The sequence below is a fragment of the Phodopus roborovskii genome, unplaced genomic scaffold (assembly GCF_943737965.1).
Source record: "Phodopus roborovskii unplaced genomic scaffold, PHOROB, whole genome shotgun sequence".
NCBI classification, from domain to species: Eukaryota; Metazoa; Chordata; class Mammalia; order Rodentia; family Cricetidae; genus Phodopus; species Phodopus roborovskii.
Window position 1 is genome coordinate 2301800 of NW_026125545.1, and position 16804 is coordinate 2318603.

Genomic DNA, 16804 nt, shown 5'->3' on the forward strand with positions numbered 1-16804 from the left:
GCTTTTAAAAACTGTTGAGACAGCTGGTCATGGTGTTGTTGGAAGGTTCATTCAGCAATGTGGCAACTTGGAAGGAACAGTTACTTGATAGACTGGGGGTCCCGTTGAGCCACTTTCCTCTTCATCTAGTCTCAGGGTCTCTAGAGTTGCTCTCTTCAGCAATGGAGTGGGATTTCTTCTTTTTCAAGACAAGTTTCTCTGTATCCCTGGCTGTCCTGGAACTCACTCTGTAGACCACATTGGCCTAATCTGCCTGCCTCCGCCTTGCAAGTGCTGGGATTACAGGCACACCATGGAGTGAGATTTCTTTAGAAGCAATTTAGAGCTCTAAGATTAGTGGCTCCAAGATACAGTGAGTGGACAATGTGGGCCTGAAACTAGGAATACTTTTAATTCTGTCACACTCAGTTGGTCATAACTATTACAGAGCCCTCCCAGATTCAAGAATGGGGACATATATTCAGAGTGGCAAATGACTTGTGACCCTCTTTTTTTATTCAAGCCCTTGCATGCCACATTTGAAAAAATTACCCATGAAAGGGGCACATCATAGACTCCCATCTATGCAGTACCTTCTTGTGTGTGTGTGTGTGTGTGTGTGTGTGTGTGTGTGAGTGTGTGTGTGTGTGTTTCTTCAAGACAGGGTTTCTCTGTGTAGCTCTGGCTGTCCTGGAACTCACTCTGTAGACTACCTGGCCTCAAACTCACAGCCATCACATGTCTCTGTCTCCTAAGTGCTGGGATTAAAGGCATGCACCACCACTGCCTGGTTCAACTCTTTTGTTTAAGGAGTTGGTTAGGGGTAAATCTGCAGCTGAAATTTCTAAGAGCCTTCTTAGTTCATTATTTGAGAGAAGGTGGGCCTAAAATCCTCCATCCCAGTTCTGTGCACTGCCTCACATGTATGCCCATCTCTGTCTTCCCAGAGGTGGGGAGTTAGGAGATACAATCTCTCATTCATATGTTGCAGCAATAATCAGCAATGGTCTTCAAATATTTTTCACAATCAAGGAAGATGGAAATTGATACATGCTAAAAGCAGTAAACTGTGTGTGTGTGAGGGAGAAATAATCTTTAGGAAGCTACATTATAACTTACAACTTTCAATAAGGTTTCATTTCTTGGTTATTTTAATGCTGAGTGTGAATCCCTTTTAGCAAGTTAGTTGTGGGTTCTGGCAACATTGGTGGGTAGTAATCAGCAAAGGTAGTTATAACTTAGGTTAATTATATGTCTTAATTACAGTTAATTATGTTACATTTTACTATACTTCAAAACTTAGAGGGTTGATCCTAAATCCCAATAGGGTTTGCCATCTGTAACATTTCTGGTAAAATCTTTTTGTTTTGATGTGAGCAATTAGAAAGCTTATAAAGAATGAAGCATCCAGCCACTTCCCTTTGAAAAGTCAAAGTTCATCTAGAAAAGATGAAGTAGTTGATGCATTTATATTTCTTTATCGACTGTAAGCAGTGGTACATTTAGAGAACTGTTTCCCTAAAGACCATTTTACTGTGTAACAAATGCACCTAAGTATTATTTGTGTGTAAAATGATGTCTTTCCCCCCCTAAAATCAGATGCTTTTCTTTTCTTCTTTCCCCCTTTTTTGGGTAATTAGAGTTGTTTGTAAGCTATTCAAGAACCTTGAAATTCCATGACAGATATGATACAGTTCCACTTTGTATTAAGCCACTAATAGTCTCACTTCCCAACAAAGCCAGATCTCCTGGCATTCACAGGCTCAGGAGACAGCCGCTCAGAAATAAAGTGTTTTTTCTGGTCTCAGAGTCGCTGAGGGCTGAGTAACACTATGAGAGAGAAAAAGAAGAGTAGGCTCCTTGGGTACAATATGATAGAATGTCGCTGTGGAGAAAGTGGTGATCAGACAGTGGCAGAATTCTCCACACCTCATCAGACTGCTGCTGCGTCTGCTTCCGTTTTTCTTTCTGCTTTGGAGATGCTCTGGAGAGCTTGGACAGAAATTATCTGAACACAGATGCACAGTATTCTTGTAACTAGCCTACAATGTTACTACAGCCTCTGTTACTGTTGAGACCTATCTGCAGCTCAAATCCTTAAGATTTAACCTTGGTCCGCAGGTAGGTGATGGTGAGTCTGATTCCTGTATCTCTACCCACATTTCAGAAATGAGTGAATCTTTTAGTAACTTTTGAGAAGAACGTCGAGTATTTTGAAGATACATTCTGGGCAGTGACTGACATTCTCTGAGAGAGTAATTCAAACTAACCACTAAAAATCAACACTGCACCAACCATTTCCATCCTGGCAGCAAAGGACAAAGAGAAGAGGGGATTGTGGCCAACTTTGCGCTGCAGCTTCTCGTTATTTCCCCTGGCTTAAGGAATGGCCACCAGCCAGCAGACACTGCACTCACAGTATTTGTACATACTTTATTTAGGGCGGTGTTTAATCTTTCTCTCTCGGTCTGTAGCTAGGATTGCTCCAAGGAGAATTCAGAGAGAACTCTTATTAGATAATCAGCAAAGGGAGCGTTCGATTTTTTTTTTTTTTTTTGTTGATTTCTGAGAAATACCAGCTCAGTGTGTGTGCGAGTGAGGTCTAGCAACTTTGAGTACGGTTAAAAGAAATCCCAGCGGAGCATGTGTGCGTGTGTGTGTGATGGCTAGCACAGCCGAGCGTGTGTGCCCCAGTGTGTGTGTGTGATGGCTAGCAACTTTGAGTACGGTTAATAGGAATTATCCGGTGTCGGGGCCAAGTGGTACTCTTGAGCGAGAGTCACGTGGGACCAAGACGGATGGTTGTTGGGGGGCGGGGAGGCAGAGTAGAGTTGCGTCCCTGAAGGGATTCCATAGAGACTTAAAGGCTGTGGGGTGACGTCTCCGCAGGCCAGTGTGGGGGCATCCCGAGGCCGCCGGTCGCGCGGGCCTGTCCCTTTAAGGGGCCGGTCTCCGGGCCCCTCTGGCCGCGACGCCCGGACGTGCGGAGCCGCCCCGCCCCGAAGCCGCCCGTTTCCTGCGGGGCGGCGCGACGGCACCTGAGCTACTGCGGCGGGGCCTCGGAGCGCTGACCGGGCTGTAGAGCTCGCGCCGCCGCGTCGTCCCGACCCGGCTCCCGGCTACGCAGGGTGAGGAGAGGGCCCCGGGGTTTCCTCCCGTGCGCTCGGACGCGGGGCGCGCTCGCCTGCTAGGCCTCGGCCCGGGGGTCGCAGTCTGCAGCGTCCGCCCAGGCCGCGCCGCCGCTGGCCCGCTCTGAGCATCCGCCTGCGGGTCCCGGCTCCCGGGTTCCGCCTCGGCCTCCCCCGGGCCGCGAGGCCCGACCCTTGCTCCGCCAGTGCCCGGAGCGCCGGGGCTGTCTCCCGAGGGCGAGGTCGGGCGGCGGGGTGACTGTGGAGCCTATTTTTAGCCGGGCCCGCGGGCCCCGGGAGGCCGGGTGGATTAAGGCTCTGAGGAGGGTGCACCGAGGGAGCGCCTTGCTCCGGGCGCCCCGGGCCGCGGCCGGCCACGCGTGCGCCATGCTGGAGCCGCTCGCCTCTCGCTGGTCCCGGAGCGCGGCCCCTCCCACCGCCCGGTGCGCCGAGTTAGGGGAAATCCCGCGAAGTTCTCCCTCCTCCCTCCCTTCCTCCCAGGGGCGTGTCCGCCTCAGCTCCCAACAATGGGATTCGGGGCGTCCGGGACCGGGCCTGGCCCCCCGGGACCGGGACCGAGGGGAGCAGCATCCTCTCCTTTGTCCGGCTGCGTCTCGATTAGGTTAGAAAGTGGGCTGTTTCTAGTGTCAGCCGGTTCTTCTCGGGGAGGAGGAGGAACCCGGGATTCTAACAGACACAGATTCTACTAGATCGGATTCCGAAGCAGCTATTGGAATAAGTATAGCTCCAAAAGCTACGGCTGACAGTTCAGAGTTGTAGGGTGTTGTGAGAAATTTACACCCCATGCCCAGGTAAAGAGGAACACCCCAGAGGTGAACGAAACACTGCACTGTGTTAGCAGGTGACTTAGGGTGATTTTAATGTTTGCTCGAATTAGGTTGCACTTATTTTCCCCATCTCACCCAGTGAACAGTGGCTCCAGTGTGGCTTGAGACTTGGAATAATCTTCCCGTGAGCTGAGCTGGGGCACTCCAGCTGACCTGTGTTTTGTGTGTCCCACAGTGTTTGATGTGTTGCTTCATAAGCCTCTCCCCCATTCCTTTCTTTTAGGGATCTTACATGAAATAGTTGGGCTTAATTATATAGGTTTCTTTCCCATGCTTACCCTGAGTTAGAAACGTCTCTTAATTTTGTAGCCCTCAGTAGACATAAGTGTCTTAATTATCAGGTGCGTTTAGAGAATAAGGTGTTCTACTTTACTCTGAGACAGACTGAAACTTAAAATATAACAGGACTTATTGGAAAAATTCCTCCAATGTATTAAAACACTCCAGTATCATCAAGGCTACCCAGTATATCCCTTTCTTGAGTTATTGTCAGCATTATGAAGAGGCATTTGTTTTTTTATTGTGTTGGGTTAGTTCTGTGTCCTCCCTAAGTCTTGTTGTTTTCCCCTACAAACAGAATCCAATAAACAAAATCAAAATCTGTCCCAAACCCACTCACTGCAAGCAGTTCACAGGCTTTCTAATATCTGAGTTTTAACTTTTCTTTTGTTAGGGTTTCTACAGACCTAAAGAGTAAAGCTTATTCTGAGACTTGTAAATGACCCATGGTAAAATTGGTTGTTGGTCATGTTTTAGCTGGACTTTTACTTGAAGTATTTGGAGGATGTATTGTTTTTTCAGGGAGGGGCGAATTGGGATGAAACAAGAATCTTGAGAATGCCGACAAACACTGCTTTGGAGTGACACCTCTGGCCCTGGAATGTGTATTATTTGTATGCTTTTCTTATAGCAAAATTTTAATAAAAAAGATCTTTAGTACTTTGAAAAAATGAAAAGTTAGTAAACTTGATGGGTCCACGAGAGAGAATCTGGTTTAGGAATTTAACTTCATAAGTTGAAGGGAATGCAAGAAAAAAAATGCTTTACATGAACATTAGATGTTTGAGAGTAACCCTTTATGTGCTTGTCTGTGCTTTTAAAGTACTTTGAAGGCAAACCCAAGATATCCATAGACTAGAAGAAACTGTCTCGAAGTGGCAGTGACCACTTATGTATGAGCAGACTTCGTGTGACTTCATGCTGCTTTAGCTCCTGTTCCTAGGAACATAATTTGGGGTGTTTGTCAGGTGAATGAACTGGTGTTTACAGGGTCTTTGAAAGATACTGTTGAAAGACAACTGATTTCACTTTAAAAATACTGTTGAACACTCCTGAGCCAGAGACAGGTGGATCTCTGTCAGTTCCAGGTCAGCTAAGGTCACACAGTAAGATCCTGTCTCCAAAATAAAAATAAGAAAGGTTGTGAACTTAAGCTAAACTATTCCCCCACCCAGCTTTAAAAGAAAGGGCCTAGTCTCTACCATAGACATAGTTGTACCTTCATGTTTATTCATTATAACAAAGAATTGGAATCAATCTTGTTGTCCATCATCAGATGAGAGGATAATGGAAATTAGGTCTCTGTGTAAAATAGAATACTACCCAGCTCTAAGGAAAAATGATGTCAGAAAATTTGCAAGGAAATGGATAGACTTGGAATGTGTAGTAGTACTCAAGTTTGCACAATCTCAAAAAAGAATAACCAAATGTTTTCTCTTTTAAGTGGAGTCTAGTGTATAGTAATTATAGATGTAAACAGTGTACAGTAACATGAAAGCAAGAGAACAAAGACTGAATGCAAGGGGACAAGGGAGGACAGTGCAGGTGGTGGACGTGGTCGTGATGGAGGTTGTGAGAGCCGTTACTTTTCTAGTTCTAATTCTGTCATGGATTTATTTTTGTTTTTGGTGGTGCATAAGTACATGAAATATATTTGAAGGTTTAAAATTAATATGTAGCTTCACAACTTCCATTTTGAAAGTCAGTTCTAACTATAGAAGCTCATTAAGTTGTACAGACTTTAATTAATTTTGGCATTTGATGTTTTTATTAACAAATTTTAAAATTAAAATTTATAAAACTTATAAAGTTTATAAAATAAATTCACAAAACACTTTGGTACTAAAATGAAAGAAAAAAAGGGACTCACTGTATATCCCTGGCTGGCCTTGAACTCACAGAGGTTCCTATTTCTGCAGCTGCCTCTCTAGTAGTATACCAGACTCCTCTGGGCTTTAATTGCTTTTAAATGCGAAGATACAAGACAGGCCGGGTGGAGGCTCATGCCTTTAATCCCAGCATTCTTCCGGGAAGCAGAGACAGTTAGATCTCTGTGAGTTCGAGGCCAGCCTGGTCAACAAGAGCTAGTTCCAGGACTACCTCCAAAACCACAGAGAAACGCTGTCTCAAAAAACAAACAAACAAAACAAAACAAAACAAAAAAACCCAAACAACAACAACAACAAAAAAAAGCAAGACAAACTTTGGATTAAAAAATAGTTTTGGTGGAAATTCTGATTGGAAATATAACATTCCCAGGAAAGGTATATGAGACATTCAGCTCTTTAAAATGTTGTGTTCTACTACTGTGCATATCATTTATTGACCCCATCCCCCCAACATTGAGGATTGACACTGGCCTCACATGTGGTAGGCAAGTGATGAATGGCTGGCTGGCTCATCTTCGTACCTAGCTCTCCATCTGAGAACTTTTAACTATTGGTTAAGTCTGGTTTCAGTAAAGCGATTTGTTTGTACCCCTTTTCTTCCAGGATTCTCTGCATATTGGGTTCCATCCTCACTAATTTGCTTTTTCTTTATTGGTCATCCTGTAAAAGTCGATGTGTTCAATCCTTGGTTCACTTTCTTTTTATATTCTTTTGGCAGTCTCATCCAGTGTCATGGCTCAAATAGCTATTTATATGTCTGGTCTGGTTTCCTTCAGTACTTCAGTGTTAGGTCTTTCCACTCAAACTGAGCTTCCCTGTGCTCCTCCACCTGCTTCTGATGCTGCCGAACCCATTGATAGCTGATGCCATTCATCCAACAGCGTGACAGAAACGTGGGAGTTATCTCTGACTTAGCTGTTTGATGCTTGACATTCTCTGATTTTTCTTGTCCTAATAACCACTTTGTGCTACTAATGGCCTGGACCAAGGCATCTCACCTCTTGCTTAGCTATCTGAAGTTGTCTTCCCAATTGGTCTCCTTGCTTCAGTCCTTGCTCCTCACAGTCTTCTCACCACAGCAGTCAGGTCATCTCACTTCTCAAAGTAGCCCTTACAGCCTGGAAGGCCTTATACAATCTGAGCATGCCCTCTCCAGCTCTCTTGCCTCAGATTAGCTGCTGACCTCACACCAGCTGCCTAGCTTAGGGGCTATAGGTTTTCCATTACTCTTCTATCACTTTCCCCATAAGATATTTTCATGGCTTACTCTCTTCCTTTTCTATTCAAGTGTCATTTTTTAAAATGACTGTTTTATTTAAAACTATACTCCTACTTCTAGTCTCTGTACCATGCTCCATTTTATCTTTTAAGACTTGTACCTTCTGGCATACCACATACTTTTCCTGTTAATCAGGTTTATTATTTCTTCTACTCCCCCCCCCCCCACATTCTGTAACACAACTTTTTTTTTTTTTACTTTTAGCATTTTTTAATTATAATTTTTGAAATACTTTTTCTTATTTTACATTTCTGATCCCAGTTCCTTCTCCCTCCCATCCTCCTATGCCCCCCTCAACCTCCTGCCCCTGTCTCATCCCCCCCCCCACTCCCCAGGGAGGGTGAGGCCTTCCAGGAGGGATCATCAAAATCTGTCAAGTCATTTGGAATAGTGTCTAGGCCCTCTCTCCTGTCTCTAGGCTAAGGGAGTATCCCTTCATGGGGAATGAGCTCCTGAAGTCCTTTCCTGCACCAGGGATACATCCTGGTTCCACTGTCAGAGGTTCCTTAGACTACCCAGGCTTCTAACTGAGACCCTATGTTCAGGGTGTCTGGGTCAGTCCTATGGTGTTTCCCTAGCTATCAGTCTGGGGTCTATGAACTCCCCCTTTGTTCAGGTCAGCTGTTACTGTGGGTTTCTCCATTCTGTTCTTGACCCCTTTGCTCATCACTTCTCCTTCTCTGCAACTGGATTCCAGGAGTTTAGCTCAGTGCTTAGCTGTGGGTGTCTGCTTCTGCTTCTACTAGCTACTGGATGAAGGCTCTAGGATGGCATATAAGGTAGTCATCAATCTCATTATCAGGGAAGGACATTTAAGGTAGCCTCTCCACTACTGCTCATATTGTTAGTTGGGGCCATCCTTGTAGATATCTGGATATTTCCCTAGTGCCAGATTTCTCTTAAAAGCTATAATGGCTCCTTCTATTATGGTATCTCTTTTCTTGATCTCTCCTATTCTTCCCCTGACTCAGTCTTCCTGCTCCCTCAAGCCTACCTCTTTCCTCCTCTTCACCCCTTCTTTCTCCTAACTCCCTCTCCCCTCACTGCTTCCTCTCTCCCAATTTGCTCAGGGGAGCTTGTCCCTTTCCGCTTTTGTGGGGGATCATGTATGTCTCTCTTAGGGTCTTCCTAGTTCCTGGCACCCAAATGGCAGCTCACACCTGTCTGTAACACAACTTTTAAGAGAACAGGCATTTTATTTGTTTTATTTTATGTATTTATTTTGAGAGAGGGTCTCTTCATGTAGTTGATGCTGGCCTTGAACTTGCTATGTAGTTCAGGCTATGTAACCTAGGTTGGTTTGAGTTTGCAATGTTTCTGCCTGCTTCCCATTATGGGATTATAAAAATATACCATTACAACTGACATTTCTTTGTTTAACCTAAGTGTTTAAGGCATCATCTGGCTCATAATAGGTGCTAAGGAAGAATTTGTCAAGTGTCCTGTGGTTCCTTTCTTTGATGGATACTGCCTTCTGGATACCGGTAGCTTTTAGTTTGTTCCTTTCCTAGGGACTTTGAGAGGACAGAAGCAGGGAGTGGCAGGGAGATTTGGAAACCTTTGGATAGAGGGAATAATGTTACACTGTGGTTACCCACTCCATATAAGTAAGACCATTGGTTAATTTAAAAAATTGGTTAAAACAAGACTGTACCTTATTTGGGTGAAGTGGCATATGCCTTTAATTCCAGCACTAAGGGGGCTAGGGAGAGAACAGGTAGGTGGATTTGTGTGAGTTCTAGGACAGCCTGGTCTATATAGTGAGTTCGAGGACAACTAGAGTTATATAAGGAGATCCTGTCTTGAAAAAGAAAGAAAGAAAGGAAAAAAAAAAAAAAAAAAAAAAACCAAAACCCCAAACTAAACCAAACACATTAAATATTTGTACTCAAAGCATTTAACATTATGTGTATATCTTTCCCTTCTTGCTAATAGTGCCCTTTGTATTTTCATGTGTTTTTCTACCTGTATTCCACATAGGAGAAAATATTTGATGCTTGTGTGTCTGTGTCTGGTTTTATTCTGTTTAACATGATTGTGTCTAGTTCTGTCTCCGTCCTGCAGACGAGATGGTTTTCCTCTTAGTGGTTGAATGAATTTTCTATTGGTATGTGCTACATTTTCGTATTCGATGGACACCTGATTCCATAATCTTAGCTCTTATGAATATTGTTGCAATAAATATAGATGTATAAGCATCTTTACTGTTTTTTCATCCTTGAATATTTACTTAGGGAGTGGTATAGCAAGATCATATATAGTTATTTTCAGTTTTTTAGAGTCCCTCATACAGATTTCTGAAGTGGCTGTACAACATACTCTGTCCCACAGTAGGAGGTTTTTTTTTTTGTTTTTTGTTTTTTTTGAGGCAAATCCTGGAACTCACTCACTCTTTAGACAAGGCTGGCCTCGAAATCAGAGATTTGCCTGCGTCTGCCCCCAGTGCTGGGATTAAAGGTGTGTGTCACTATTGCCCAGCTCCAGCCTGATTTTTGGTGTAAGTTTGTTTTGTTTTTTTATTGACAAAGACCTGGCTATTAACCCTGTGTTGAATGAGTGGTGTGTAGAGAGATCCTTGAGTTTTTAGCTGTCTTTTTCATTGATTCCTTTGCTCTGTAGAATCGGTTTAGTTTGATTCAATCTCATCTGTCTCTTACTAGTTCTTTCTGTACCACTGGGATAATGTGTAGTGATTTCCTGTGCCTGTATCTTGATGTATTTATTCTTTGCTAGCAGTTTCAGGGTTACAGGTGTTTGACTTGTTTTGAGTGGATTGTCAGGTAGGGCGAGAGAGACAGCTCTAGTTTCAATCTTCCTCCTGTGGACATTGCGTTTTCCTAGCACAGAAAGATGCTACCTTTTCTCCTGTATTGTTTTTGCACCTTTGTTGACAGTTGGCCATACATGCTTGGGTTCGTTTCTGAGTCCTTAAACTGGCCCCATGGTTATTTTTATGCTAGTACCATGCTGTATTTGTTACTGGGGCTCTGTAGTTTAAATTGAAACCAGTCTAGTAACTGCGATAGTAATGTTCCTTTTGCTGAGTATTGCTTTTGGACATTGTGGCCTCCAGTAACAGATATTGCTTATCACTATAGCCTACTGCCTACAAATGAACTATTTTTCTTTAAAAAAGAATGCATTTGGCTTAAAAAGAAAAAGCAACATCAGATTAGCATTGTAGGCTTGAAGGAAAGTATGGTACAATGGTCTGTTTGGAATGCAGAGTGTTTGGGCTCAGTGATCAGATTACTCATTGTTTTATCAGGTTGTAATAATAAACTTGGTCAGTGTAGACCTCACAGCTCTTGTTAACTACCTTGTCCATTGAATAGCATGCTTAAGGGCTAACTCATGATCATGCTCATCTTTTAAAGGTGGTTCATTTAGAGACCCTATGCCATTGTTTTATAGTTAAGGAATTTTAGGTTCCTAGATTGAAAACTGCCTGTATATAGTTTTGTTTTCTTGGATGTGCTAATTTGCCTGTGTTGTTTAGTGAATATATGGGTGGGGCGGACACGACGATGGACATTTAGTTTTGCTTAGTCTTGTATTTTGATAATTCCCACCAACCCCATGTTCTTTTTTATGGGTGGGGGAGTTTTGTTTTGTTTGATACAGGGTTTCTTCATATAGCTTTGGCTGTTCTGGATCTGACCCTGTAGACCAGGCTTGGTTGGCCTTGAATTCAGAGATCCATCTGCCTCCTAAGCACTGGGATTAAAGGCATAAACCACCACCACCCAACTTCTGGTTTATATAATTTTATTAGTTAAAGTGCAGAAAATTATAAAAGTAGGTGTGTTTTTGTGTGATACTTTCATTTGTTTTAAAACTCATAGTTTGAAGGAAATGTTAGTAGATTTGGGAATAAGTGAACATCCTAGTAAGAAGAAAATGTAATTCAATTTTTTTTTTTATTTATTAATAGTATATGATGATACTGCTTCAGTTTTCTTCAATATGCAGACGATTTTTTTTTTCTATTTTTACTTTTAGAAGTATGATCTACGAGTGTGGTGGTTCACACCTACCATTCTTTATTTGGGAGTGTGAGGCCAGCCTGAGCTATCTAGTAAGACCATATCTGCCTTAAAAAACTGTAATATTGTGCATTAAGAATGGTTCCATGCTGGAAAGATGGCCCAGAGGTTAAGAGTTCTGTCTGCTCTTCTAGAAGACCCATATTAAATTTCCAGCACCCACAGGCCACAACTGTCTATAACTACAGTTTCAGGGGATTTAACACCCTCATACCCTCTTGCAAATATGAAGGCAGATAAAACACGAATGCACAGAAGACAAAAAAAAAAAAAAAAAAAAAAAAAAAAAAAAAAGGTTCCTAGTGGGACTTGGTGGGTCTCAGCCTTACTTTAATACTGTAATTTTGTTTCTGTTGTTAATTATGAATATCTGATGTGCAACCCCTGTGAAAGGGTTGCTTAAACTCAAAGGGGTCATAGCCCACAGGTTGAGAACCACTGCTTTAAGAATCTGATGGGGATGTCCTTCTGTATGCTGTGAATATATATGTTTCTCTTACTGGTTGATGAATAAAACTGTTTTGACCAGTGGATAGGCAGGATGAAGCCATGTAGGAAACATAGGCAGGGTGACCAGACTAGGAGAATTCTAGGTAGGGGACTCAGAGAGTGAAGCCAGGGAGACACCATGTAGCTGCCAAGGAAGCGAGAGGCCCAGGCATCACTGGTAAGCCAAGACCACATGGAGATACATAGATAATATAAAATGGATTAATAATTAATTGAACTAGCCAATAAGAAGCCCGAGCCATCGGCCAAACAGTTTATTGTAGTATATGACTGATATAACTAATTAAATAACATAATGTAATTATTCATTAATATAATGAATATAAGCCTCTGTATGTTTATTTGGAACTAAAGGGTTGCTGGACTGGGTGGGCCATAAAACTTCCATCTCCAAGAACCACTGCCTAAGAGAACCACTGCTTTGAGAACCAGCACTTGGCAGGCAGAGGCCAGAGGGCAGCAGGCAGCTCTGAGTGTGAGGCCAGCCTGATCTACAGAGCTAGTTCTAGGACCGCCAGGGTTACACAGAGAAAAACCTTGTCTCAAAAAGCAAACAAAAGGGGGGGGGTCCCTTAAATTCCTGGTTTTGGTTTGTGCTTTTTTTTTTTTGGAGACAGGGTTTCTTTATGTAAGAGCTCTAGATTAGACTGGCTTTGAACTCATTGAGGTACATCTATCTGCTTCTGTTTCCCAAGGGCTAGGATTAAGGGCAAGCATCATCACCACCCAGCTTAAATTTCTGTTTTAAAGTGAAAGAGATTTAACTATTTGTGATCTGATTCTATTTAAAATTGTATCTGTTTTTATGCATAGTTGCAGTCTATGTAGCTGTTATGTTCAATATAGATGCTCTTTTTTTGTATTTTTCTATATTGCAGTCATATCTCTGTTGTGTAATGTTTTTATAGATGTTCCACATTGAAATTTATTTTCCTATTAAAAACAGTGAAATCCATCTCGGTCTCTGTGTGTACACACATATACTTTGACCAGTTAAGTAGTTTGACTGGAATTCTTAACATTATTTTTAGAGTTACTGTCTTTGAGTGGGTCTCACTGGGTGGTGCAGGCTGGCTCCTTCAGTGGTGATGTGAACTTCTGGTTTCAGTCACATCTCACCATGTCTCATACCATTACAATTTTGCATTACACATATTCTTAATGTAAACTGGTTTTGTGTCTTCTAAGAGATTTATACAATTCAGTTTAACTCAGCAATGCAGCTCAGTTTTTTATAAGAAAATGTATACATTTTAGGAGGACAAGTAAACGGAATTTAAAAGCACAGTGATTACCACTTATAATTAACATACTCTGAAATACAGTATCAGACTATTATTGCTCCATTTTTTTCCTTGGTTTTGTAGTGCTGTGGGAGTCATGCATGCAGACAGGTGCTTTGCCATTGAGTAATCCCATCCCCTACTTGGTTCATATTTTTGGAATTCTTTAAATGTACTGCAGGGTTAGAATCTTTGATTCTTAATTTGGAACAAGGTTTTTGTGCAAAGATGTATATTTTCCCCTGAGAGAATCTGGGAATTATCATAACCATTAGTCAGGATACTTTTTTTGTAGTAGAGAAATAGTCAGGGTATTTCACCAGTTTCTTAAAGGATTTATGCCTGAGTGAAATATAAGCGACGAGTGTGTGGACTGTGTTCTGAGCAGAGTTCGGGCTTGATTTCTTGTGATCCTGTGCAAATCTCCCGATTTACTTAATAGAAATTTCATTTGACATCTTTGGCTGTTTACAACATTCGGATTAGAATCCATTGAAGTTTGCATATAGTTCCTGTTTAAAAGGTAGTTAATACTCCATGCATGACAAATGGGAGAGGTGACACAGGTCACTTGCCAAGTCTACCTAGTCTCTTATGTTACCAGTTTATAAAACATTATGAATTGCATACTTTGGGCTTAGAAAATCTTAAATGACTGAGTTTCTATCAACTACAAATAAATTAACTTTGTTTAAACCCTTTTTTTGTTCTTTCCCTTTTCACTGGGTAAAATCCTGATATAGTCCATCCCCCCCTCTTTTTGAGTTCCCTTTTATTTCATTCCTAGGCCCTCATTGCCCCCTTTTCCCTTTAATGTACAACCCTGTTGTTTATAGATATAATGCAAATTTGAGGTATGGTAATGGATGTAATCCATGCTTGTTTATTAAGCATTTATTTTGCCTGTAACAAAGAAATGTTAACATTTTATAATTTTTTTTGTTTGTTTTTGTTTTGTTTTGTTTTTTACAGGGTTTCTCTGTATTGTTTTGGAGCCTGTCCTGGAACTCTCTCTGTAAATCAGGCTGGTCTTGATCCAGAGGCAGGAAATATACCTGCCTCTGCCTCCTAAGTGCTGGGATTAAAGGTGTTCGTCACCACCATCCGGCCTCATTTTGTAATCTTTTTAAATCAAACATTTAAAGACAAGTGATTCTGACAATGCTATATCACTACTTTTAACTATTGAATTTATAATATATAACACATCTTAATCATAAAATTATGACTTTTTAACTTTGGTTATTGAACTTATATGTAACACATCTCTCCCACCCCAGGACAGGATAGCTCTGGCTATCCTGGAACTCATTCTGTAGACCAGGCTCTGAACTCAAGAGATCTATCCTCCTGAGTCCTGGGATTAAAGGCATGTACCACTATGCCTGGCTTATGTTTGTTTGTTTGTTTATTTTTTTGTTTTTTTGAGAGTGTTTCTCTGTATAGCTCTGACTGCCCTGGGACTCTCTCTGTAGATTAGGCTGGCCTCAAACTCCCAGAAATCTGCCTACCGCACCTCTGCCTGCCGAATGCTGGGATTAAATGTATGCTTTTTGACTTTAGTAGAATTGAATTTAACCAAGGGTCATAGTATTTATAGTTGACAAGGTTTTTCTGTATTATTTTGATGGCTGGAACTTGTCTGTAGACCAGACTGGCTTCAGGATCCATTTGCCTCTGCCTCCTGGGTTCTGGGAACAAAGGTGTGTGTTACTGTGTGTTTTTTTTTTTTTTTTTTTTAATTTTTATTTATGTTTAAAGTATGGGTATTCTGTATGTATGCCTGCATGCCAGAAGAGGCCTTCAGATCCTATTATAGTTAGTTGTGAGCCAACATGTGGTTGCTGGGAATTGAACTCAAGACCTCTGGAAGAGTGGCCAGTGCTTTTAACCCCTGAGTCATTTCTCCAGCCCCCAAGTTTGGTATTCTTAATGGTGTCAGTATGTTGGTAATTTTTAATATGTCTTTATTTTCACATGTAGGAAGTGGTATATATTAATATTATAGAGTAAAATGAGGGGAAGTATTAAAATAAGTACCAAAAATGAGGCTGGATGTATAGTGTATGGTATAATATATTAAGGATGCTCTCAGTTCAATTCCTAGCAGTACTTCTTCTGATTCCACGGAGGGCAGTGGAGAAGAACTACCCTGCCTTCACCTGCCCCTTTTAGGGTCTTTTCATTTGGTTTGAGAAGGGAAGGAAATACTAGACTCTTTAGTTACCACCCATTTCCCTTTCAGTATAGTTAAGTTGTAGTTGACAGAACCCATGTTTTAAACACTTAACTTGTTTTGGGCTATAATTACAGATTGGATTAGATTTGAAATGCTAATTGAAAGGTCAGGATGTTATAAGTTTGATTGTTTCATAACTGACTGGGGTTTTTCTCTCTTTTGCCTCCCTCATTTAGGTTTCATAGGCTCACTTTAAGAAAGCACCATGGAGTTTTATGAATCAACGTATTTTGTTGTCCTTATTCCTTCAATAGTTATTACAGTCATTTTCCTTTTCTTCTGGCTTTTCATGAAAGAAACATTATATGATGAAGTTCTTGCAAAACAAAAAAGAGAACAAAAGCTGATTTCTACAAAAACAGATAAAAAGAAGGCAGAAAAGAAAAAGAATAAAAAGAAAGAAATCCAGAATGGGGCCATTCATGAATCTGATTCTGAGAATGTACTTCGGGACTTGAAGTTACCTGATGCTTCGGCCGGGGAGGAGGAGCAGTTTGTACCTGCTCCACTGAATGTGCTTGACACTTCCAACAGTGTCAGGGAGAGAAAAAAGAAGGACAAGAAACAGAAACCTCCAGTGGAAGAGCAGATCATCAAAGAAAGCGATGCATCAAAGATCTCAGGCAAAAAAGTAGAGCCCGGCCTAGTTACAAAGCAGCCGGCCCCACCTCCCGAAGCAGCTGCCTTGAAGAAGAAAGCAGGGCAGAGGTCTAAAAATGGAAGCGGTACATAATCTTTTTAACTCCTTGCATGGTTACACATAGTGAGTCTGAAACAGATTGTTCCCCTTACTGTCCCTCTAGTTTACAGGAATTGCAGGTAGAAATGAGCAGTGATTAAAGAAACACTTTAAACTTTATCTGTAACTACTTAAAAGACTCACTGGAAGGGCTTGTAGTTATTGAGAGTGACATTTAGTGAACACATTGTAATCAATGTGATAGGACTTGAAAAAGTGAAACATTGTTTCTCACTTTTGATTCAATTTTCAAAATTACATTTCTGGAGGCACTGGGCCTCCAGAAAGGAGTCACATGCCAGCTGTAGATACAAGGTTAGGATGGTAGAAAAAGGTCAGATCATCTGGGTCTCAGGACTTCCAAGATGGGCCATTTGGAGCATGCAGTGCCAGGCATTAATTTTAAAGCTTGAGAAAGTGCTGGCTAGTTGTGATTGTGCGTATAAATACATATTTATATAATCTTGCTGTACATATAAATACATATATGTTATATATATATGTGTATATATAAAATTAAGAAACATTGATTGAAAATACTTCAGAAAGGATTATGTCTATGAAACTATTTGAAAGAGTGTTTTC

At 41.4% G+C, this 16804-nt stretch overlaps 1 protein-coding gene across 4 annotated transcripts in view; it reads left to right on the forward strand.

Annotated features, from left to right (window-relative positions):
* The first annotated feature begins 2890 nt into the window (after positions 1–2890).
* Positions 2891–16804, forward strand: part of Ktn1 (kinectin 1) — an 83700-nt gene continuing 69786 nt past the window's right edge. For 2 of the 4 annotated variants that reach the window (XM_051177089.1, XM_051177090.1), the window contains exons 1-2: positions 2893–3107; positions 15657–16205. In XM_051177089.1, the coding sequence (XP_051033046.1) occupies positions 15686–16205 (520 nt within the window). In that variant the 5' untranslated portion in view covers positions 2893–3107; positions 15657–15685. Of the gene's footprint in view, positions 3108–15656; positions 16206–16804 lie in introns of all 4 variants that reach the window. The other 2 variants (XM_051177093.1, XM_051177091.1) reach the window with 2 other exon arrangements.